The sequence below is a fragment of the Nicotiana attenuata genome, chromosome 7, assembly GCF_001879085.1.
Source record: "Nicotiana attenuata strain UT chromosome 7, NIATTr2, whole genome shotgun sequence".
Lineage (NCBI taxonomy): Eukaryota > Viridiplantae > Streptophyta > Magnoliopsida > Solanales > Solanaceae > Nicotiana > Nicotiana attenuata.
Genome location: NC_031995.1, coordinates 67,926,833 through 67,950,233, shown reverse-complemented (window position 1 = coordinate 67,950,233; position 23,401 = coordinate 67,926,833). Strand labels below are relative to the sequence as shown.

Below are 23,401 nucleotides of genomic sequence, written 5' to 3'. Positions count from 1 at the left end.
ACTAGCAACACGGTGGGGACACTGCCTCCTCATATGTCCAAACTCCCCGCACTCATAGCAACTCCCCGATGCTGGAGATGGGGACAGAAGGGAACCCCTCGCACCGAAGTGACCAGCAGATGAACTCGGCATAGAAGAGCCCTGAAGAGATGGAGCACGGGATGAGCTCTGAGCTGGAAGGGCGCTAAGTGATGAATGGCCCTGGTGCGAACTGTGGGAACCATGACCTGATGAAGCTCCACGATAACCTGAGCGATCAGACTGTCCATGTCGGAACTGTCGGCCACTGCCGTGCTGAAATTGGCTCCTCGAAGGAGCACCACTGTAGCTGCCAGATCCTCGAGGCCTCTTGGCCTCCCTCTTCTCTCGCTCCTGGCGACGGACAGACTCCATCTCCCTAGCAATATCCACAACCTCCTCGAAGGTAGCACCCGTCACTCTCTCTCCGGCCATGAGAATACGGAGCTGATATGTGAGGCCATCAACAAACCTCCTGATTCTCTCTCGATCGTTTGGAACCAACCAAACTGCATGTCGGGCTAACTCAGAGAATCGCATCTCACACTTCGTCACCGTCATCTCCCCCCGACACACCTGCTCAAACTGCCTACACAGCTCCTCTCGTCGTGACTGTGGTACATACTTCTCTAGAAAGAGAACAGAGAACTGCTGCCATGTAAAGGGCGCTGCTCCAGCAGGCCTACGCCTCTCATACGCCTCCCACCAAGTGAAGGCGGCCCCGGAAAACTGAGAGGTGGTAAATGCCACGCCACTGGTCTCTAGAATCCCTGCTGTACGAAGCATCCTCTGGCACTTATCCAAAAATCCCTGGGCATCCTCGCCCTTTGCACCGCTGAATGTCAGAGGCTGGAGTCTACCAAACCTCTCAAGTCGACGCTGCTCATCATCCGGCATCACTCGTACTACAAACTCTTGAGCTGGTGCAACCGGCTGGGCTGGAGGTGCCCCTGGTGTCTGGAGTCCCTAAGCAACCTGATCAGGTGTGCGAGCAACAGGGGTCTGAATACCTCCCCCAGTCTGTGAAGTAGTTGCGGCCGTAGAAGCTGAGACCACCTGAGCCAAACCGGTACACACCGAAAATATCTGAGCTAGAGCCTCCTGAAGGCATGGGATCACAATAGGCACAGCTGGTGCCTGAACTGGTGCTGCTGCAGCGTCCACAACGGGGCCTGGTCCTGAACTGGGGCAGCGGGTGGATCTGCAAGTGCTGCCCCCGCTGCTCTGCCCCTACCGCAACCACGACCGCGTCCTCGGCCTCTGGTGGCCGTAGCTGGTGGCACTGGTGGTCGTCCACCCTGTCCAGTAGCGCGTGTCCTCACCATTTGTGAGAGAATAGAACAACAGAAGTTTAGTACTCGGATCAACAAACTCGCACGATAAGAATTTCAAGAGTGTGAAGTTTCCTAAAGGTTCTGCAGCCTCTCGAGGATAAATACAGACGTCTCCGTACCGATCTGCGAGACTCTACTAAACCGGGTCATGACTCGCGAGACCTATGTAACCTAGACTCTGATACCAACTTGTCACGACCCCAAATACCGGTCGTGATGACGCCTATCCCATTACTAGGCAAGCTGGACCAACTATCAAACCACAACCCATATTCATTTAATAAGTCATTTGCTAACACGGTTTAAATACCAATTATCATAATAAGTGTTTAAAACAACAGAAAACATATGCGGAAATCAACAAGACATAGAAACTACACAACCCACACTGATCTGGTGTCACGAGTCTAGAGCCTCTACTACAAGTCTAAACAACCTACTACATAGATAGTCTAGAAATGCGGAAAAGAAATAGGATAGAAGGGAGAAATCGGAGCCGCGGACGCCATGCAGCTACCTCAAAATCCCCCGCAAGTGCTGGAAAAGCAGTTGAAAGCTCTCACTCGGCCTCTCGAGCACATGTATCTGCACACAAGGTGCAGGGAGTAAAGTGAGTACTCCAACCCAGTAAGTAACTAAAATAAATAATGGACTGAAAGCAGTGACGAGCAGTTCAAAACATATATTCTAAAATCAGTTCTGTCATAAATTCATCATTTTCAGTTTAACGCTTGAAATCAATTACTTGACAATATGTCAACAGAGGCTTATTTATAAAAAGAGTGAAAACAGTAGAAATATCATCACAGGGCCCCTTGGGCAAGAAGTCACTCGAAATATAGCCCCTCGGGCAGCCTCTCAGTCACATGTTACTCAACTCTAGTCACACAATACTCTTTATCAGCACCCGGCTCAGTATTAACTCATAATAATAGAAATCATAATAACCGCTGCAGCGTGCAGCCCGATCCATGTATTTATAGTCGACTACGCTCACTGGGGATGTGCAGACTCCGGAGGGGCTCCTACAGCCCAAGCGTCATATCGCTGCGGCGTGCAGCCCGATCCTATATATATATATATATATATATATATATATATATATATATATATATATATATACATATATATCACTGCGGCATGCAGCCCGATCCCTGTAGGTATCGCTGCGGCGTGCAGCCCGATCCATAATATAGATATATAATATCCTCACCATAAGGTTCTCAACCTCTCATCAGCCATTAGCCTCACAGCCTCTCGGGCATCACAACAGAAATTAGGGAACTTAGCCTAAACACTCCTCACAGTAGGAGTAGAATGATAAAACCAGTTTTAAACATTTAATAAGTAGAAACAAGACTGAGGCTATGCTTTTAACAAGTAAAGTGAGGAAAATAGTTAAGATGCCCCAAAGGGTTTCTACAGATCAGTACAAGGCCCCAAACATGGCATAAAGCCCATAATACAGTATAAGGATCCAGAATCCAGATTAATATAACATTTCCAAATAAAATACGCAGCTCAATAGTCGCTACGGGGCGGACCAAGTCACAATCCCCTACTGGTGCACGCCCACACGCTCGTCACCTAGCATGTGCATCACCGCATTTATCAAATCAAGTCAAATACCGGGGTTTATACCCTCAGTTCCAAATTTACATTGGTTACTTACCTCAAACCGGTGAAAATACTATTCCGCGACGCCTTTGCCTCTCGAATCGGCCTCCACTCGCGTCGAATCTAGACAGAATTAGAGCGAATACGTGACAATATGCTAAGGGAACAAATCCCAAGCGAAAAAATCGAAAAATATCAAAAATCCCAAAATTAGCAAAACCCGAGCCCCGGGCTCACTTCTCGAAACTCAGAAATTTTCACATCAGCGGATTCCTTATCTCCCCACGAGTCTATTCATATAAAGAACACCAAAATTGGAGTCCAAATGACCCCTCAAATCCCAAATCAAAGATCCAAAATTCCAAGCCCTAGTTCTTCAATTTTCTCTTCAAGTTTCCATGAATTTCTGGGTGGATTCCACAATAGGATCGAGTTTTAGGTCCGAAATTCTTACCTCCAAACGTTTCTCCTTGAATCCCTCTTTAATCTCCTTCAAAAAGCTCCCAAAATGACCGTCTATGGAAGAAAAATGACCCAAAATCGCAACTGATATGACTTAAAACATTCTGCCCAGGTCTGACTCCCCCTTCTTCGCGAACGCGGTCAAACCCTCGCGTTCGCGAAGCACAAACTTATGTTGACCACTTTTCCTCTATGCGAACGCGACACGACCAACGTGAACGCGATGCCTTGCTCAGATCACTCTTCGTGAACGCGCTTACCCTTCCGCGAGCGCGATGAACACTTGACCTCAAATCGCAGCTGACCCAATTCCTCTATGCGAACGCGAGGTCCATCTCGCGTACGCGGCGACCAACTACCCAATCCCTCCGCGAACGCGAAGCCCCTCTCGCAAATGCGAATGCATAAATTCCGGCCTTCCTCAAATCCTTCTACGCGAACGCAATGCCCACTCGCGAATGCGACGGTATAAATCTCTGCAACAGCTGAACTTCAAAATCTGCAACTTCTCAAACTCCAAAATGGTCCGATTGACCACCCGAAACTCACCCGAGGCCCCCGGGACCTCAACCAAAAGCACCAACACATCCTAAAACCTTATTCGAACTTGTTCCAATCATCAAAACACCTCAAGCAATATCAAATTACTCAAAACACATCGGATTCAAGCCTAAGTTTCGAAATTTTTTCCGAAATACGCTTTCGATCAAAAACCCAACCAACCACGTCCGAATGACCTAAAATTTTGCACACACCTCCCAAATGACACAACAAAGCTACTGCAACTCCCGAAATTCCATTCCGACCCCCGGATCAAAATCTCACCTACCAACCGGAAATCGCCAAAATATCAATTTCGCCAATTCAAGCCTAATTCTACTCCGAACCTCCAATACCCACTCCGATCACACTCCTAAGTCACAAATCACCTCCCGAAGCTAACCGAACCATCGGAACTCACATCCGAGCCCTCTAACACATAAGTCAACATCCGGTTGACTTTTCCAACTTAAGCCTTCTTAAAAGAGACTAAGTGTCTCAAACCTATTCAAAATCATTCCAAATTCAATCCGACTAACCCGATACCTCAAAACACACATGAACAAAGCAAATAAAATCAGAAATGGGGAAAACGAAGTGGTAACTCATGAGACGACCGGCCGGGTCGTCACAGTAAGGTAGGTTCTACGCCTACACCGGCACGTGTAGTTTCATGACCTAATGAGGAAAAATATCCAAGGTCAATCTCGTTGAACTTAAGTAACGCCCAAAACCTTTACATTTATCAATGAAGATATTCATAGCCAAATCAACTATTTGAAAATAGTTAAATCTGAAATATTTCACAACTCATGTATTTGTGTAAAAAAAAATATTACAAGTCCTATTCTGATTTGTTTAGTTTCAAAATTTGAATAACATTTCAAGAAAATAATATTCAAAGCACTCAAATATTTTATGATACAAGAAATGGTACAATCCCAACTCGCTCGTCCCCACAGGATAGGACTCACATTTAGAAGCTCAATTTAATCGTGTGTTCGATATGAGTTTGGAGAAAAGCTCCGAAGGTAATAAGTTTCAACGCACCTCAAATTGCTTCCAACCTTACCCCAAATGATCCAATAATGCCGACGAGTCACAATCTACATATACGAACTCACATAATTCAATAACGTGTCACAATAATACCAACTAACCCAACTAAGTGCCCAACACTTTTAGTCTAATTTCATAAGTTTAGCAAAAATCCCCATTTCATCATTTGAAGGTAAATCCTTGAACTTTAACTCACAATCCGTCATTAAACATGTCATGGGATCTAGTCCTTCCATTGACAGCTCAAAATAACATCGTTTGAACAAGACCCAACACTATTCATCATCCCTACCAACCCATTCTTCTAGGGTTTCATGAATAGAAGCCTAAATACGAATCGATCTTCATAAACATACTCTTCTATATCCATGGAGTATAATGTATAAGTTTAGAGTGAAGGGATTACCTTTTTGTCAAACCCTAGGAGAATTCAAGATTTGGGTTCTTGAAGAGTTCTTGAGATTTTCTTCAACAATCTAGAATTTCCATGTAGTTGAAGAGTTAAGAGGTGTATTTAATGGACAAAATCTACCAAGAAGGACATTAAATTCATACCTTGAAGAAGTATTAATGGTAAAGAACTCCCTTCTCTATCTCTTAAGTCTTTAAGAACCAACTCCCAAATAATAGAACGACCCTTGCCCGTAATAGCCTTTAAAGACATTCAGCAGATTGAAGCCGTAAAGAAATGCGTCGCATCTCCATCGCGCGCGTCCTTCTCATTCAGCAAATTTGGACGCGAGGTTGGACGCCTTCAGTGCAGTTCACTGCTTACGTGATGGGCTTTTGCCTCATCTCATTTGTTTAGCCACTATGCCCATCTCATTCCTTTGAATTTATTTATTTATTTAATCTTTTCTCAATCATTTGCCACCACTACAACTTTTGTTCATTTTTGTATTATTCAATTTCATGGTATTTAATAATAAACTCCTTGGGTCGCACAATGTGTATCCAGCCCATTCACTCCAAAACTCAAACATTCATCCAAATATTCATTTTTGTGAATATTTTCCTTTCAAGAGCTTTTAATAAGCTTTTTAATTACTATTAATCCAACACTAATTTTTTGATAAAATAATTATTTCCTAGTATCTAAATAAGTTTGTTCTACTCAAATAATTCATGTAGCTTGGGTTTAATTAAATTACACCCTTAAGCTCAAAATTTACCCCAATTAATTACAAAAGTTCACGGGGCTTTACATTCTCCCCCACTTAGAAACATTCGTCCTCGAATGTAAATCCTTGGTCGTGTTAAAGTCCAAAAAGTATGATCTCCAAGCATCTCCAAGACTTTCCCTACTTCCCAATTCTTAAAGCTTTGAAATTTGACTAACTCTCCGAGTTTCTAAAAAAATTCTGCCAGAGTTTTCTTTATTTATAGGCCTATCCAAAAAAAATTTAACCTCACAGCGAGCCGCAAGAGTACAATGTAAAAGGCCCTACATGGCTCTACTCATGATAACTACATAAATAAATGCCTTCATGGCCTCATATATCTCTAGCTGCCATTACATAGCCTCTCCCGGCATTACCACACTAAAATTTATTACTATAGGGCAAGCCTAACAACCATGTACTATAGATGAACCAATCAATCACTTATCCCATGGAAGTAAATTACGATAACTCTAAACTCGAAATTTCAAAAAAAAAAAAAAAGTAGCCATACCTGAAGTCGCGAATAAGTGAGGGTATCGGATTTTCATATCCTCCTCAGCCTCCCAAGTAGCCTCCTCGACGTCATGATTACGCCATAACACTTTAACTGAAGCTATGTCTTTAGTTCTCCATCTACGAACTTGCCTATCAAGAATCTCAACCGGCTCTTCTTCATAAGATAAGCTGTCATTTATCTCTACTACCTCTAGTGAGATGATGTGAGCAGGATCGGGCATATACTCCCGTAGCATCGACACATGAAAAACAGGATGAATTAAGGTCATCGATGCAAGCAACTCTAGCTTGTATGCTACTTCACCAATCTTTTTCAAGATTCGATATGGACCAATGAATCTAGGATTTAGCTTGCCCTTCTTCCCAAATCTCATAACGCCCTTCATAGGAGATACTTTCAAGAACACTTGATCACGCTCTTTAATCTCCAACTTATGTCGACGTACATTTGTATAGCTTTTTTGTCGACTCTGAGCAGTCTGAAGCCGTTGTTGGATCAAATCCACCTTCTCCAAGGCATCATGTACAAGATCGGGACCAAGTAGTCCTACCTTAGTCGGCTCAAACCATCCAATAGGTGATCTACAACGTCGTCCGTACAAAGAAACATACGGAGCCATCTGGATACTAGCTTGATAGCTATTGTTGTAGGCAAATTCAATCAGAGGTAAGTGTTCATCCCAATTCCCACCAAAATCAAGGACACAAGCTCACAACATGTCCTCAAGCGTCTGAATAGTCCTTTCAGCCTGCCCGTTAGTGTGTGGATGAAAAGCGGTACTCAAATTGACACTTGTACCCAATCCTTCTTGAAAGGACTGCCAAAAATGAGCAGTAAACTGGGCCCCTCTATCAGATATAATGGAAACTAGAATACCGTGAAGTCTGACAATTTCTTTCAAGTACAACTTAGCATACTGTGGTGCCGTGTCAGTCTTCTTTAGCGGTATGAAATGCGCCGACTTTGTAAGTCGGTCTACAATCACCCAAATATAGTCATGCTTCAAGCGAGTGCGAGGCAAACCTACAACAAAGTCCATATTAATCATCACCCACTTCTAAAGTGGAATCTCAATATTCTGAGCCAATCCTCCAGGTCTCTGATGCTCAGCCTTTACTTGCTGCAATTTAAACATCTAGCCACGAAGTCTGAAACATTTTCCTTCATTCGATTCCACCAATAGATCTCCTGCAAGTCTTTGTACATTTTTGTGGACCCTGGATGTATGGAATATCTTGAACTGTGTGCCTCAGCCATAATCTCATGACGAATCCCATCGACATCTGGCACGCACAAGCGACCGTTCATCTTCAACACCCCAAGCACATCAAGAGAAAATGCAAGGATATCCTTAGATTGTACACCATTTCGAATTTTCACTAAATTTGGATCTTCATATTGCTTAGCCTTGACACGCTCAATAAGAGAGGAACGTGCTATGGCACAGGTGACAAGCTCTTTATTTATCGGTAAATATGCCAAGGTACCTCCTCATTTTCGGCTTCGTGCGTCGGCTACCACATTCGCCTTTCCCGGATGGTAATGAATGCTTAAATCATAATCCTTCAAAAGCTCTAACCCTCTCCTTTGCCTTAAGTTTAATTCCCTCTATTTGAATATATATTGCAAGCTTTTATGGTCGGTGTATACTTCACGGTGCTCACCGTACAAGTAATGCCGCCAGATTTTCAAAGCAAAAACAACTGCGGCAAATTCCAAGTCATGGGTCGGATAGTTCTTCTCATGGGTCTTCAACTGCCTCGAAGCATAAGCGATAACCTTACCTTTCTACATCAAGACACACCCTAACCCAATTCTGGAGGCATCAGAGTACACCACAAAGTCACCCAAACTTGTTGGCAACGCCAACACCGGCGCCATAGTCAATCTAGCTTTCAACTCTTGAAAACTTCTCTCACAAGCATCCGACCACTGAAACTTTGCTGCTTTCAGTGTCAACTTGGTTAACGGAGATGCAAGAGTAGAAAATCCTTCAACAAACCGCCGATAGTAGCCCGCTAATCCCAAGAAACTATGAATCTCTGTCGGTGTAGTTGGTCTAGGCCAACTCTTAACTGCTTCAATCTTTTGAGGATCAACCTTAATACCTTCGCGTGATACCACATGACCCAAGAATGCCACGGATTCGAGCCAAAATTGACACTTAGAGAATTTGGCATATAATTCATTCTCCTAAAGCGTTTGCAACACTATTCTCAAATGATTGGCGTGCTCCTCTTGACTTCGCGAATAGACTAATATGTCATCAATGAAAATGATCACGAATCTGTCAAGAAATGGTTTGAAAACCCGATTCATTAGATCCATAGAGGCTGCGGGTGTATTTGTTAGCCCAAATGACATCACCAAAAATTCATAATGCCCGTAGCCGGTCCGAAAGGCCGTTTTGGGAATATCCTTCTCTCGAATTTTCAACTGATGATACCCCGACCTTAAATCAATCTTCGAGAAGAACTTCGCCCCTTGCAACTCGTCAAACAAGTCGTCTATCCGAGGTAGTGGGTACCTATTCTTGATGGTCACTTTGTTAAGTTGCCTGTAGTCAATACATATCCTCAAAGAACCATCTTTCTTTTTCACAAACAACACTGGTGCACCCCAAAGAGATACGCTAGGTCTAATAAACCCTTTATCCAGTAAATCTTTCAATTGCTCCTTCAATTCCCTTAACTCGACTGGAGCCATTCGGTATGGGGGAATAGATATCGGCTGAGTATCTGGCACCACATCTATCCCAAAGTCGATGACCCGATCTGGTGGGATACCCAGAAGCTCATCCGGAAAAATATCAGGAAACTCATTAACAATTGGCACAGACTGAATGCTTGCTACCTCTGCAGTTGTGTCAGTGACTCTGACTAAATGATAAAGACATCCCTTCGTAATCAACTTATTCGCCTTAAGGTATGAAATAAACTTATTCGAGGCTTAGCAACATTGCCCTTCCACTCACGAACTGACTCATTAGGAAACTCAAACTTAACCACTTTAGCACGACAATCAAGAATAGCATAGCACTTGTATAACCAATCCATTCCCATGATCACATCAAAGTCAACCATTTCTAGCTCAATGAGATCTGCCGTAGTCTCTCGATCTTGAATTATAATCACACAACCCCTATAGATGAGGGAGGCAATAAGAGAATCTCCCACCGGAGTCGACACAGAAAACGGTTCAAGTATTTGTTCTTGCTCTATCCCAAAATCCAAAGCACAGTACGGAGTAACATAGGAAAAAGTAGAACCGGGATCCATAAGAGCATACGCATCTAGAGTACAAACAGTAAGTATACCTGTGATGACTGCATCTGAAGCCTCTACAATAGGGTGATTAGGCATGGCATAGAAACGTGGATGAGTCCCCTGAGAAGTGGCAGCTATCTGCGGTACCTTTCCTGCATTGCGCCCACTATGGGCTCCATTACCCCTAGGTGGGGGTGGTGCAACCGAGTAGTAGTCGTAGAAGGTGTTGGATGAGCTCTTCAAGCAAAACTTTCTGATATGACCCATCAACCCGCAACCATAGAACGGACCACGAGGTCCCCTTGTAACACTAGACTGACGCTGATGAGAACCCACACTATTGTGAGCCTGATGTGCAGTACGGTGGTCACTCTGAACGGTCTTAGACTGGTCTCCATGTCCGGAACTGTATGCCACTGGAGGACTACTGAAAGCTGTCTGCACCCTAGACTGTGGTGAACCAGATGACCCTCTGCTGCTCTGCCCCTTGCTTGAACTAGGCACTGCACTGAAAGTGCCAAAAGTACGGGCCTTTTTGTTTTGCTCCCTGTTGGCCCTCTCCTCCTGATGAATCTTTTCGAGATCCATTTCTAGATCCACGAAGTCAGTAAAGGTAGTATTCCTTCTCCCACTAGCGGTATCTTTTCTAATGCCCGGAATCAAGCCACGAGCAAAACGGTCAATCTTCTCATCCTCGGTGGGGATGAGGTGGGGAGCATAACGAGATAATTTCTCAAATTTGATGCTATACTCTAGGACTGTCATGGTATCTTGCTTTAAGGTCTCAAATAATATTGCAAGGGAAGCCCTCACTCCCGCTGGTAACCACTTCTTAATGAAGATCTTCTTAAACTCTGCCCAAATCATTGGAGGTGCATCCTCCGGTCTACTTTTCTCTATCCCTTTGAACCAGAGGTCAGCAATGTCTTTCAACTGGTAGGCTGCCAATCGAACCACCCGATAGTCTTTAACTCCCAGCAAAGTGGTAGCTTTCTCAAATTCCTCCAAAAAGTCCTGAGGGTCGGCAATAGGATCTGTACCAGTGAAAACTGGCGGCTCAAGTCTCACAAATTTCATGGCTAACTGCCCATGTCCTCAACCAATGGCGCTCTCATCCCTCCTTGTTTGAGCGCCTGGATACCCATTTGAAGGTTCTGTTGAGTCTACATAGCCATGAGATCAGCAAAAGTATTCATAGCCGTTCTAATATCATTGAGGGTCTTTTCCAAGTGATTTGGTTCTGGAGGTGGAGCAGGTGCCCCATCAACTTCATCCCCGAGCTCCTGGACCATCCTTGGAGCCATTGGAACTGGCACGGTTCGTGCTCTTGCAGCTCTTGGGGGTCGACCCCTAGGTCTAGCGGGTACCCCTCCCGAAGCCGCATCAGGTATAGGAGCAGCTTCCCGATTCATATTACTCCCATGCGTGTTCACCATCTTCTGCCAATCGATATAGCGTACAAGTTAGGAAATATTTCTTAGCTCTATTGCACGATTCTAGAATAAGAATAAAGAGTGAAGTGTTCTTATAATGTTAATATAGTCTTCTCGATATATGTGTGGTGCACTAAACACCCATAAGGAGAACCCTATCAGACAAGATTCCATAGACTTCCTAGGACTCGAATTAGAACCTAGGGCTCTGATACCAAGTTTTTCACGCCCTAAAACCAAGTGACCGGCACCCGGTACTCTACCCGACCCGAGTGAACCATCCCATAAATTAATACTCATTTATATGCCTAATAGGGGATATGAAAGCCTCTTCAAATACAATTATCTTAAGATATAACCCAAATCATAAAGAAAAATATCTTTAAGCAACTATTTTACTTCGAAAGAAAACTTCAAAAAGGTAGAAGAAAGCTTCATTCATGCATGCCATATGAGTAACCATAGGATTACAACCCAAAATGAATACTACTATTGTCTATGGAATCTCTATGACACGGAATGACATAGTCAACCAAGGCATAACCCGGTGACTCCAAAAGAATGATAATATAATAAAGTCCTCCACGGGTGCGAGGGTGGAGTCTCACCGAAAGTATCAACAGGAAAAAGAGAGTTGCCCTATCCACGCGGTCCAAGCTGCTCAGGTCCGGTCCTTGAAAACAGAAATGAAATTGTGGCCGAAATGCCTAAGCTCCACATGCCTAGTACGAATCATGAACCGTTCCCCCAACAAAAATATAGGACAAGCCTTAAGGAGTTGTAAGATATGCAATAACAGTTGATATAAGAAGGAAGCATTTATATCAATTAACAATTTAGAAAATAAAATAAAATAAAATAATAAGATAGAACATATTTCAATGTCTTCCTTTAGCGTTGATCTTTACAAAATTATATTATTATTATTTTTTTCATTTACCGGGAGCACTATACCATCACTGGCATAAGGAAAGGTCAACTAGGTTATATACCTAGCGGCAAGTATCATATACCCTACTTGCCCAGGTCGTCTCATCGTGGTGCCGCACTAATCGACTCAGCCATGCTAATAAAGTATCACAATAGTACCCCCTAATGGGAAGTACTCTGTCGTGGTCCCCAACCGTAAGATAGGTTCTACGCCTACACTGGCACGTGTAGTTTCATGACCTAATGAGGAAAAATATCCAAGGTCAATCTCGGTGAACTTATGTAACTCCCAAAATCTTTACATTTATCAATGAAGCTATTCATAGCCAAATCAACTATTTGAAAATAGTTAAAGCCAAAATATTTCACAACTCTTGTATTTGTGTAAAAAAAAAATATTACAAGCGCTATTCTCATTTGTCTAGTTTCAAAATTTGAATAACATTTCAAGAAAATAATATTCATAGCACTCAAATATTTTATGATACAAGAAATGGTACAATCCCATCTCGCTCGTCCCCACAGGATAGGACTCACATTTAGAAGCTCAATTTAATCGTGATTCGATATGAGTTTGGAGAAAAGCTCCGAAGGTAATAAGTTTCAACGTACCTCAAATTGCTTCCAACCTTACCCCAAATGATCAAATAATGCCGACGAGTCACAATCTACATATACGAACTCACATAATTCAATAACGCGTCACAACAATACCAACTAACCCAACTAAGTGTCCAACACTTTAAGTCTAATTTCATAAGTTTACAAAAATCCTCATTTCATCATTTGAAGGTAAATCCTTGAACTTTAGCTCAAAATCCGTCATTAAACATGTCATGGGATCTAGTCCTTCCATTGAAAGCTCAAAATAACATCGTTTGAACAAGACCCAACACTATTCATCATCCCTACCAACCCATTCTTCTAGGGTTTCATGAATAGAGGCCTAAATACAAATCGATCTTCATAAACATACTTTTCTACATCCATGGAATATAATGTATAAGTTTGGAGTGAAGGGATTACCTTTTTGTCAAACCCTAGAAGAATTCAAGATTTAGGTTCTTGAAGTGTTCTTGAGATTTTTGTCAACAATCTAGAATTTCCATGTAGTTGAAAAGTTAAGAGGTGTATTTAATGGACCAAATCTACCAAGAAGGACATTAAATTCTTACCTTGAAGAAGTATTAATGGTAGAGAACTCCCTTCTCTATCTCTTAAGTCTTAAGAACCAACTCCCAAATAATAGAACGACCCTTGCCCGTAAAGCCATTCAGCAGATTGAAGCCGTAAAGGATGCGTCGCATCTCCATCGCGCGCGTCCTTCTCATTCAGCAAATTTGGACGCGAGGTTGGACGCCTTCAGAGCAGTTCACTGCTTACGTGATGGGCTTTTGCCTCATCTCATTTGTTTAGCCACTATGCCCATCTCATTCCATTGAATTTATTTATTTATTTAATCTTTTCTCAATCATTTGCCACCACTACACCTTTTGTTCATTTGTGTATTATTAAATTTCATGGTATTTAATAATTAACTCCTTGGGTCCCACAATGTGTATCCAGCACATTCACTCCAAAACTCAAACATTCATCCAAATATTCATTTTTGTGAATATTTTCCTTTCAAGAGCTTTTAATGAGCTTTTTAATTACTATGAATCCAACACTCATTCTTTGATAAAATAATTATTTCCTAGTATCTCAATAAGTTTGTTCTACTCAAATAATTCATGTAGCTTGGGTTTAATTAAATTACACCCTTAAGCTCAAAATTTACCCCAATTAATTACAAAAGTTCACGGGGCTTTACATTCTCCACCACTTAGAAATATTCGTCCTCGAATGTAAATCCTTGGTCGTGTTAAAGTCCGAAAAGCATGATCTCCAAGACTTTCCCTACTTCCCAATTCTTAAAGCTTTGAAATTTGACTAACTCTCCGAGTTTCTAAAAAAATTCCGCCAGAGTTTTCTTTGTTTATAGGCCTATCCAAAAAAAATTTAACTTGACAGCGAGCCGCAAGAGTACAATATAAAAGCCCCTATATGGCTCTACTCATCATAACTACATAAATAAATGCCTTCATGGCCTCATATATCTCCAGCTGCCATTACATAGCCTCTCCCAGCATTGCCACACTAAAATTTATTACTATAGGGCAAGCCTAACAACCATGTGCAATAGATGAACCAATCAATCACTTATCCCATGGAAGTAAATTACGATAACTCTAAACTCGAAATTTCAAAACAAAAAAAGTAGNCTCTTCCGATCTATTTTTATATCCTCCTCAGCCTCCCAAGTAGCCTCCTCGACGTCATGATTACGCCCATAACACTTTAGTTGAAGCTATGTCTTTAGTCAGATCGGAAGAGNCGAATAAGTGAGGGTATCGGATTTTTATATCCTCCTCAGCCTCCCAAGTAGCCTCCTCGACGTCATGATTACGCCCATAACACTTTAGTTGAAGCTATGTCTTTAGTCCTCAATCTACGAACTTGCCTATCAAGAATCTCAACCGGCTCTTCTTCATAAGATAAGCCGTCATTTATCTCTACTACCTCCGGTGAGATGATGTGAGCAGGATCGGGCATATACCCCCGTAGCATCGACACATGAAAAAAGGATGAATTAAGGTCATCGATGCAGGCAACTCTAGCTTGTAGGCTACTTCACCAATCTTTTTCAAGATTTGATATGGACCAATGAATCTAGGATTTAGCTTGCCCTTCTTCCCAAATATCATAACGCCCTTCATACGCGACACTTTCAAGAACACTTGATCACCCTCTTTAATCTCCAACTTACGTCAACGTACATCTGTATAGATTTTTTGTCGACTCTGAGCGGTCTAAAGCCGTTGTTGGATCAAATCCACCTTCTCCAGGGCATTATGTACAAGATCGGGACCAAGTAGTCCTACCTCAGTCGGCTCAAACCATCCAATAGGTGATCAACAACGTCGTCCGTACAAAGCCTCATAGGGAGCCATCTGGATACTAGCTTGATAGCTATTGTTGTAGGCAAATTCAATCAGAGGTAAGTGTTCATCCCAATTCCCACCAAAATCAAGGACACAAGCTCGCAACATGTCCTCAAGCGTCGGAATAGTCCTCTCAGCCTGCCCGTCAGTCTGTGGATGAAAAGCGGTACTAAAATTGACACTTGTACCCAATCCTTCTTGAAAGGACTGCCAAAAATGAGCAGTAAACTGGGCCCCTCAATCAGATATAATGGAAACTGGAATATCGTGAAGTCTGACAATTTCATTCAAGTACAACTTAGCATACTGTGGTGCCGTGTTAGTCATCTTTACTGGTAAGAAATGCGCCGACTTTGTAAGTCGGTCTACAATCACCCAAATAGAGTCATGCTTCAAGCGAGTGCGAGGCAAACCTAGAACAAAGTCCATATTAATCATCTCCCACTTCTAAAGTGGAATCTCAATATTCTGAGTCAATCCTCCAGGTCTTTGATGCTCAGCCTTTACTTGCTAGCAATTTAAACATCTAGCCACGAAGTCTGAAACATTTTCCTTTATCCGATTCCACCAATAGATCTCCCGCAAGTCTTTGTACATTTTTGTGGATCCTGGATGTATAGAATATCTTGAACTATGTGCCTCAGCCATAATTTCATGACGAAGCCCATCGATATCTGGCACGCACAAGCGACCGTTCATCTTCAACACCCCATCCTCGTCAAGAGAAAATGCAAGGATATCCTTAGATTGTACACCATATCGAATTTTCACTAAATTTGGATCTTCATATTGCTTAGCCTTGACACGCTCAAAAAGAGAGGAACATGCTATGGCACAGGTGACAAGCTCTTTAAGTATCGGTAAATGTGCCAATGTACCTCCTGATTTTTGGCTTAGCGCGTCGGCTACCACATTCGCCTTTCCCGGATGGTAATGAATGCTTAAATCATAATCCTTCAAAAGTTCTAACCATCTCCTTTGCCTCAAGTTTAATTTCCTCTGTTTGAATATATATTGCAAGCTTTTATGGTTGGTGTATACTTCACAGTGCTCACCGTACAAGTAATGCCGCCAGATTTTCAAAGCAAAAACAACTGCGGCAAGTTCCAAGTCATGGGTCGGATAGTTCTTCTCACGGGTCTTCAACTGCCTCGAAGCATAAGCGATAACCCTACCTTTCAGCATCAAGACACACCCTAACCCAACTCTGGAGGCACCACACTACACCACAAAGTCACCCAAACTTGTTGGCAACGCCAACACCGGCGCCATAGTCAATCTAGATTTCAACTCTTGAAAAATTCTCTCACAAGCATCCGACCACTGAAACTTTGCTGCTTTCTGTGTCAACTTAGTTAACGGAGATGCAAGAGTAGAAAATCCTTCAACAAACCGCCGATAGTAGCTCTAGGTTGCATGGGTCTCACAGTTCACAGACAAACATAGTGGAGTCTGAGGGATCGATGCGGGGACGTCTGTATTTATCCCCCAGAGGCTACAGAGTTAGGAAAATTTCACATCTTTTCTCTCCTATCGTGCGGTTTGGTTTCTCAATGCTGATTGAATTTCTACTCCGTTCTCTCACAGACGCCGAGAACACGCGCTTCCTCATCCGCTGACCAGCAGTCCGAGCCCCTAGCAGCAGCTCCCGCGAGGGGCAAAGGGCGAGGCCAAGGACGTGCTAGAGGTCAAGGTAGGGGTAGAGCTCAACCTAGGGCAGCAGCACCAGCAGCGGAGCGTCAAGTTGACTTTGATGATGAGGTTCCAGCCCCAGAAGCTCCGGTGGGCCCAGCCCAGGTCCCAGAGGGGTTTATTGCTACCCTAGTACTCTAGGGTGCTCTGGTCCGTCTAGTGGGGCCTTATGGAGAGTGTCACCCGGGCAGGTTTACTTCCTGTAGCACCAGCCGTCTCTCAGGTTGGAGGAGGAGCCCAGACTCCTGCTACTCGCACTCCGGAGTAGGTAGCCCCCCAGTTTCAGACTCCAGCAGTTCAGCCAGTTGGAGTAGCTCAGCCGGGTGTGGTAGCCCAAGCCGGTGATGGAGCAGCTATGTCTGCCGATGCTTTGTGGAGATTGGACAGGTTCACCAAGCTCTTCCCTACTACTTTCAGCAGTGCATCTACTGAGGACCCCCAGGATTATCTAGACAACTATCATAAGGTTCTAAGGAACATGGGGATAGCTGAGACCAATGGGGTCGATTTTGCCACTTTTCACTTGTCTGGATCCGCCAAGACTTGGTGGAGAGATTATTGCTTGGATAGACCGGCCGGATCACCAGCTTTGATTTGGGAGCAGTTCACGCAGGTATTTCTAGAGAAGTTTCTCCCTATCACTCAGATAGAGGCCTATCGGAGGCAATTTGAGCATCTCCAGTAGGGTTCCATGACTGTCACCCAGTATGAGACCAGATTCATCGATTTGGCTCGTGATGCTCTTATCATACTTCCCACCGAGAGAGAGAGGGGGTGATGAGGTTTATTGATGGACTTATTCAGCCGATTCGTCTTCAGATGGCTAGGGAGACTGGGAGTGAGATATCTTTCTAGGAGGCGGCCAATGTGGCCATGAGAGTGGAGATAGTTCTGTCATAGGGAGGTGGTCGTGGGTGGGACAAGAGGCCCCGTTATTCAGGCCGATTCAGTGGTACCTCATCTGGAGGTAGGGTTTCGTATGGTAGAGGCCATCCTCCTAGGCCTTTTAAGTCGGCACTTCAGGTTTCTCATGGTGCTTCAGGTGGCCGTGGTCCTCAGATGCAGCATTCTGATCAGCAGTCCTATAGTGCACCACCAGCTCCTATCAGTGCACCGCCGCTTCAGAGTTTTCAGGGTCATCAGCCCCAGCAGCCGAGGGCTTGTTTTACTTGTGGCAACACGAGGCACATTACTAGGTATTGCCCTCGAGCACCGAGTAGCTCTCAGCATCAGGGTTCCCGTGCCATAGTTCAGACACCGAGTGTTCCACAGCCCGCCCAACCAGCTAGAGGTGGGGGTAGAGGTGCTAGAGGTGGAGGTAGAGGTCCTAGAGGTGGAGCTCAGAACGCTGGAGGTGGAGGCCAGCCAACAGCAGGCCGTCCCAGAGATGCAGTTTAGGATGGTGGGGCCCAGTCCCGATGTTATGCTCTTCCAGCCAGGCCCGAGGCTGAGGCTTCAGATGCAGTTATTACAGGTACCGTTCTGGTTTGTGATAGAGATGCTTCAGTGTTATTTGATCCAGGGTCTACGTACTCGTATGTGTCATCTTATTTTGCACCGTACCTTGTCATGCCTAGTGATTCTCTGAGTGTTCCTGTTTATGTGTCTAGACACCAGTGGGTGATTCCATTGTGGTAGATCGAGTCCATCGTTCATGTATAGTTGTGATTGGAGGTCTTGAGACTCGTGTGGATTTGCTTTTTCTGGACATGGTCGATTTTGATGTCATATTAGGGATGGACTAGTTATCACCTTACCACGCTATCTTGGACTGTCATGCAAAGACTATGACCATAGCCTTATCGGGTTTACCCCGTTTAGAGTGGAGAGGGACTCCTGGTCATTCTACCCGTAGTGTTATCTCCTATGTGAAGGCTCGGCGTATGGTCGAGAAGGGGTGTTTGGCCTATTTGGCCTATGTCCGTGATTCTAGTGATGAGGTTCCTCCTATTGAGTCTGTGCCTGTTGTTCGTGAGTTTCCTGAGGTATTCCCTTCAGACCTGCCGGGTATGCCACCCGATAGGGATATTGATTTTCGCATAGATTTGGCTCTGCGCACTCAGCCCATTTCTATCCCGCTGTATCGTATGGCCCCGCCTGAGCTGAAAGAGTTGAAGGAGTAGTTGCAAGACTTGCTTGAAAAGGGTTTCATTAGACATGTTAAGAAGAATGATGGATCGATGAGGATGTGTATTGATTACCGGCAATTGAACAAGGTTACAATTAAGAATAAGTATCCGTTGTCGAGGATTGATGATTTGTTCGATCAACTTTTGGGTGCCAAGGTATTTTCAAAGATTGACTTGAGATCTGGCTACCATCAGTTAAGGAGTAGAACATCCGATGTCCCTAGGACAGCTTTCCACACTCGGTACGGGCATTATGAGTTGTTGGTTATGCCATTCGGGTTGACAAATGCCCAGCAGCCTTCATGGATTTGATGAACCAAGTGTTCAGGCCTTATTTGGATTCGTTCGTGATAGTCTTCATTGATGATATTTTGATATATTCCCGCAGACGAGAAGAGCACGAGCAGCATCTTAGAGTGGTCCTTCAAACTTTGAGGGAGAGTCAGTTGTATGCTAAGTTCTCAAAGTGTGAGTTCTGGTTGAGTTCGGTTGCATTCTTGGGTCATGTTGTTTTAGCAGAGGGTATTCAGGTTGATCCGAAGAAGATTGAGGCAGTCAAAAACTGGCCTAGACCAGCATCAGCTACAAAGATCCGGAGTTTCTTGGGTTTGGCCGGCTACTATCATCGGTTCGTAGAGGGGTTTTCATCTATCGCAGCCCCGATGACCAGGTTGACCCAGAAGGGTGCCCAGTTCAGATGATCGGACGAGTGTGAGGCCAGCTTTCAGAGGCTCAAGACAGCTCTGACTACGGCACCGGTGTTGGTTTTTGCCTACAGGTTCAGGGCTTTATACAGTTTATTGTGATGCATCTCGTATTGGATTTGGTGCAGTGTTGATGCATGATGGCAAGGTCATTGCCTATGCTTCGCGGCAATTGAAGATTCATGAGAAGAACTATCCGGTTCATGATTTGGAGTTGGCACCCATTGTTCACGCATTGAAGATTTGGAGGCATTATCTGTATGGCGTGGCATGTGAGGTTTTCACGAATCACAAGAGTCTACAGTATTTGTTCAAGCAAAAGGAGTTGAATTTGAGGCAGAGGAGGTGGTTGGAGTTGTTGAAGGATTATGATATCACCATCTTGTATCATCCGGGAAAGGCGAATGTGGTAGCCGATGCTTTGAGTAGGAAGTCAGCCAGTATGGGCAGTCTCGCTTACATTCCAATCGGTGAGAGACCGCTTGCTTTGGATGTTCAGGCTTTGGCCAATCAGTTCGTGAGGTTCGATGTTTCTGAGCCCAGCCGTGTGCTAGCTTGCACCGTCGCTCGTTCTTCATTATTTCAGCGTATCCGAGATCGGCAGTATGATGATCCCCATTTGTGTATCCTTAGAGACACGGTGCAACATGGAGGTGCCAAGCAGGTTACCCTAGTTGATGATGGAGTTTTGAGATTGCAGGGTCAAGTCTGTATGCCTAATGTGGATGGTCTTCGAGAGTTGATTTTAGAGGAGGCCCACAGCTCCCGGTACTGTATTCATCCGGGCACCGCAAAGATGTATCAGGACTTGCGGCAGCATTATTGGTAGAGAAGAATGAAGAAGGATATCGTTGCACATGTGGCTCGGTGTTTGAATTGTCAGCAGGTTAAGTATGAGCATTAGAGGCCCGGTGGTTCATTTCATGGGTCTTCAACTGCCTCGAAGCATAAGCGATAACCCTACCTTTCAGCATCAAGACACACCCTAACCCAACTCTGGAGGCATCACAGTACACCACAAAGTCACCCAAACTTGTTGGCAACGCCAACACCGGCGCCATAGTCAATCTAGATTTCAACTCTTGAAAACTTCTCTCACAAGCATCCGACTACTGAAACTTTGCTGCTTTCTATGTCAACTTGGTTAACGAAGATGAAAGAGTAGAAAATCCTTCAACAAACCGCCGATAGTAGCCCGCTAATCCCAAGAAATTACGAATCTCCGTCGGTGTAGCTGGTCTAGGCCAACTCTTAACTGCTTCAATCTTTTGAGGATCAACCTTAATACTTTCGCGTGATACCACACGACCCAAGAATGCCACGGATTCGAGCCAAAATTGGCACTTAGAGAATTTGACATTTCATAAATGTTGTTGTTGTCTTCCGCTTAAATTTAATTTTCCACTTTTATCACGTTATCGCCTTATATTTGTTAAAAAGAAATAATTGGTTAATGAAGTATTTAGATTAAAAGTTTGGCTTGCCTAGCTCACATTAGTAGGCCCCATCACGACTTTCGAGGGTGGGAAATCCGGGTCGTGACAAGTTGGTATCAGAGCTCTAGGTTGCATGGATCTCACAGTTCACAAACAAACTTAGTAGAGTCTGAGGGATCGATGCGGGGACGTCTGTATTTATCCCCCAGAGGCTACAGAGTTAGGAAAATTTCACATCTTTTCTCTCCTATCGTGCGGTTTGGTTTCTCAATGCTGATTGAATTTCTACTCTGTTCTCTCACAGACGCCGAGAACATGCGCTTCCTCATCCGCTGACCAACAGCCCGAGCCCTTAGCAGCAGCTCCCACGAGGGGCAGAGGGCGAGGCCGAGGCCGTGCTAGAGGTCGAGGTAGGGGTATAGCTCAACCTAGTGCAGTAGCACCAGCAGCAGAGCCTCAAGTTGACTTTGATGATGAGGTTCCAGCCCCAGAAGCTCCGGTAGGCCCAGCCCAGGTCCCAGAGGGGTTTATTGCTGCCCTAGTACTCTAGGATGCTCTGGTCCGTCTAGTGGGGCCTTATGGAGACTGTCACCCGGGCAGGTTTACTTCCTGTAGCACCAGCCGTCTCTCAGGTTGGAGGAGGAGCCCAGACTCCTGCTACTCGCACTCCGGAGTAGGTAGCCCCCAGTTTCAGACTCCAGCAGTTCAGCCAGTTGGAGTAGCTCAGCCGGGTGTGGTAGCCCAAGCCGGTGATGGAGCAGCTATGTCTGCCTATGCTTTGTGGAGATTGGACAGGTTCACCAAGCTCTTCCCTACTACTTTCAGCAGTGCATCTACTGAGGACCCCAAGGATTATCTAGACAACTATCATGAGGTACTCAGGAACATGGGGATAGCTGAGACCAATGGGGTCGATTGTGCCACTTTTCGCTTGTCTGGATCTGCCAAGACTTGGTGGAGAGATTATTGCTTGGATAGACCGGCCGGATCACTAGATTTGACTTGGGAGCAGTTCACGCAGCTATTTCTAGAGAAGTTTCTCCCTATCACTCAAATAGAGGCCTATCGGAGGCAGTTTGAGCATCTCCAGTAGGGTTCCATGACTGTCACCCAGTATGAGACCAGATTCATCGATTTGGCTCGTAGTGCTCTTATCATACTTCACACCGAGAGAGAGAGGGTGAGGAGGTTTATTGGTGGACTTATTCAGCCAATTCGTCTTTAGATGGCTAGGGAGACTGGGAGTGAGATATCTTTCCAGGAGGCGGCCAATGTGGCCAGGAGAGTCGAGATGGTTCTGTCATAGGGAGGTGGTCGTGGGTCGGACAAGAGGCCCCGTTATTCAGGCCGATTCAGTGGTACCCCGTCTGGAGGTAGGGTTTCATATAGTAGAGGCCAGCCTCCTAGGCCTTTTCAGTCGGCACTTCACATTTCTCATGGTGCTTCAAGTGGCCGTGGTCCTCAGATTCAGCATTCTGATCAGCAGTCCTATTGTGCACCACCAGCTCCTATCAGTGCACCGCCGCTTCAGAGTTTTCAGGGTCATCAGCCCCAGCAGCCGAGGGCTTGTTTTACTTGTGGCGACACGAGGCACATTGCTAGGTATTGCCCTCGAGCACCGAGTAGCTCTCAGCATCAGGGTTCCCGTGCCATAGTTCAGACACCGAGTGTTCCACAGCCCGCCCAGCCAGCTAGAGGTGGGGGTAGAGGTGCTAGAGGTGGAGGTAGAGGTCCTAGAGGCGAAGCTCAAGCCGCTAGAGGTGGAGGTCAGCCAGCAGCAGGCCGTCCCAGAGATGCAGTTCAGGATGGTGGGGCCCAGCCCCGATGTTATGCTCTTCCAGCCAGGCCCGAGGCTGAGGCTTCAGATGCAGTTATTACAGGTACCACTCTGGTTTGTGATAGAGATGCTTCAGTGTTATTTGATCCAGGGTCTACGTACTCGTATGTGTCATCTTATTTTGCACCGTACCTGGTCATGCCTAGTGATTCTCTGAGTGTTCCTGTTTATGTGTCTACACCAGTGGGTGATTCCATTATGGTAGATCGAGTCCATCGTTCATGTATAGTTGTGATTGGAGGTCTTGAGACTCGTGTGGATTTGCTTTTTCTGGACATGG

General features: G+C 44.7%; 2 protein-coding genes and 1 long non-coding RNA gene across 3 annotated transcripts; all 3 read right to left on the bottom strand.

Annotated features, from left to right (window-relative positions):
- On the bottom strand, window positions 985-7,329 carry LOC109230129. The gene is made up of 5 exons (XM_019395657.1): window positions 7,105-7,329; window positions 6,705-7,017; window positions 3,720-3,907; window positions 1,870-1,937; window positions 985-1,201 (listed from the first exon to the last, which is right to left on the bottom strand). The coding sequence occupies exons 1-5, from the start codon at window positions 7,327-7,329 to the stop codon at window positions 985-987; spliced, it is 1,011 nt and encodes a 336-aa protein (XP_019251202.1).
- LOC109230128 lies at window positions 7,420-11,053 on the bottom strand. Its single transcript, XM_019395656.1, has 6 exons — window positions 9,649-11,053; window positions 9,021-9,565; window positions 8,547-8,903; window positions 8,375-8,498; window positions 7,844-8,146; window positions 7,420-7,733 (listed from the first exon to the last, which is right to left on the bottom strand). The coding sequence occupies exons 1-6, from the start codon at window positions 11,051-11,053 to the stop codon at window positions 7,420-7,422; spliced, it is 3,048 nt and encodes a 1,015-aa protein (XP_019251201.1).
- On the bottom strand, window positions 12,752-13,731 carry LOC109230523. The gene is made up of 3 exons (XR_002068655.1): window positions 13,515-13,731; window positions 13,366-13,435; window positions 12,752-13,007 (listed from the first exon to the last, which is right to left on the bottom strand). It is a non-coding gene; the product is annotated as an uncharacterized LOC109230523 (long non-coding RNA).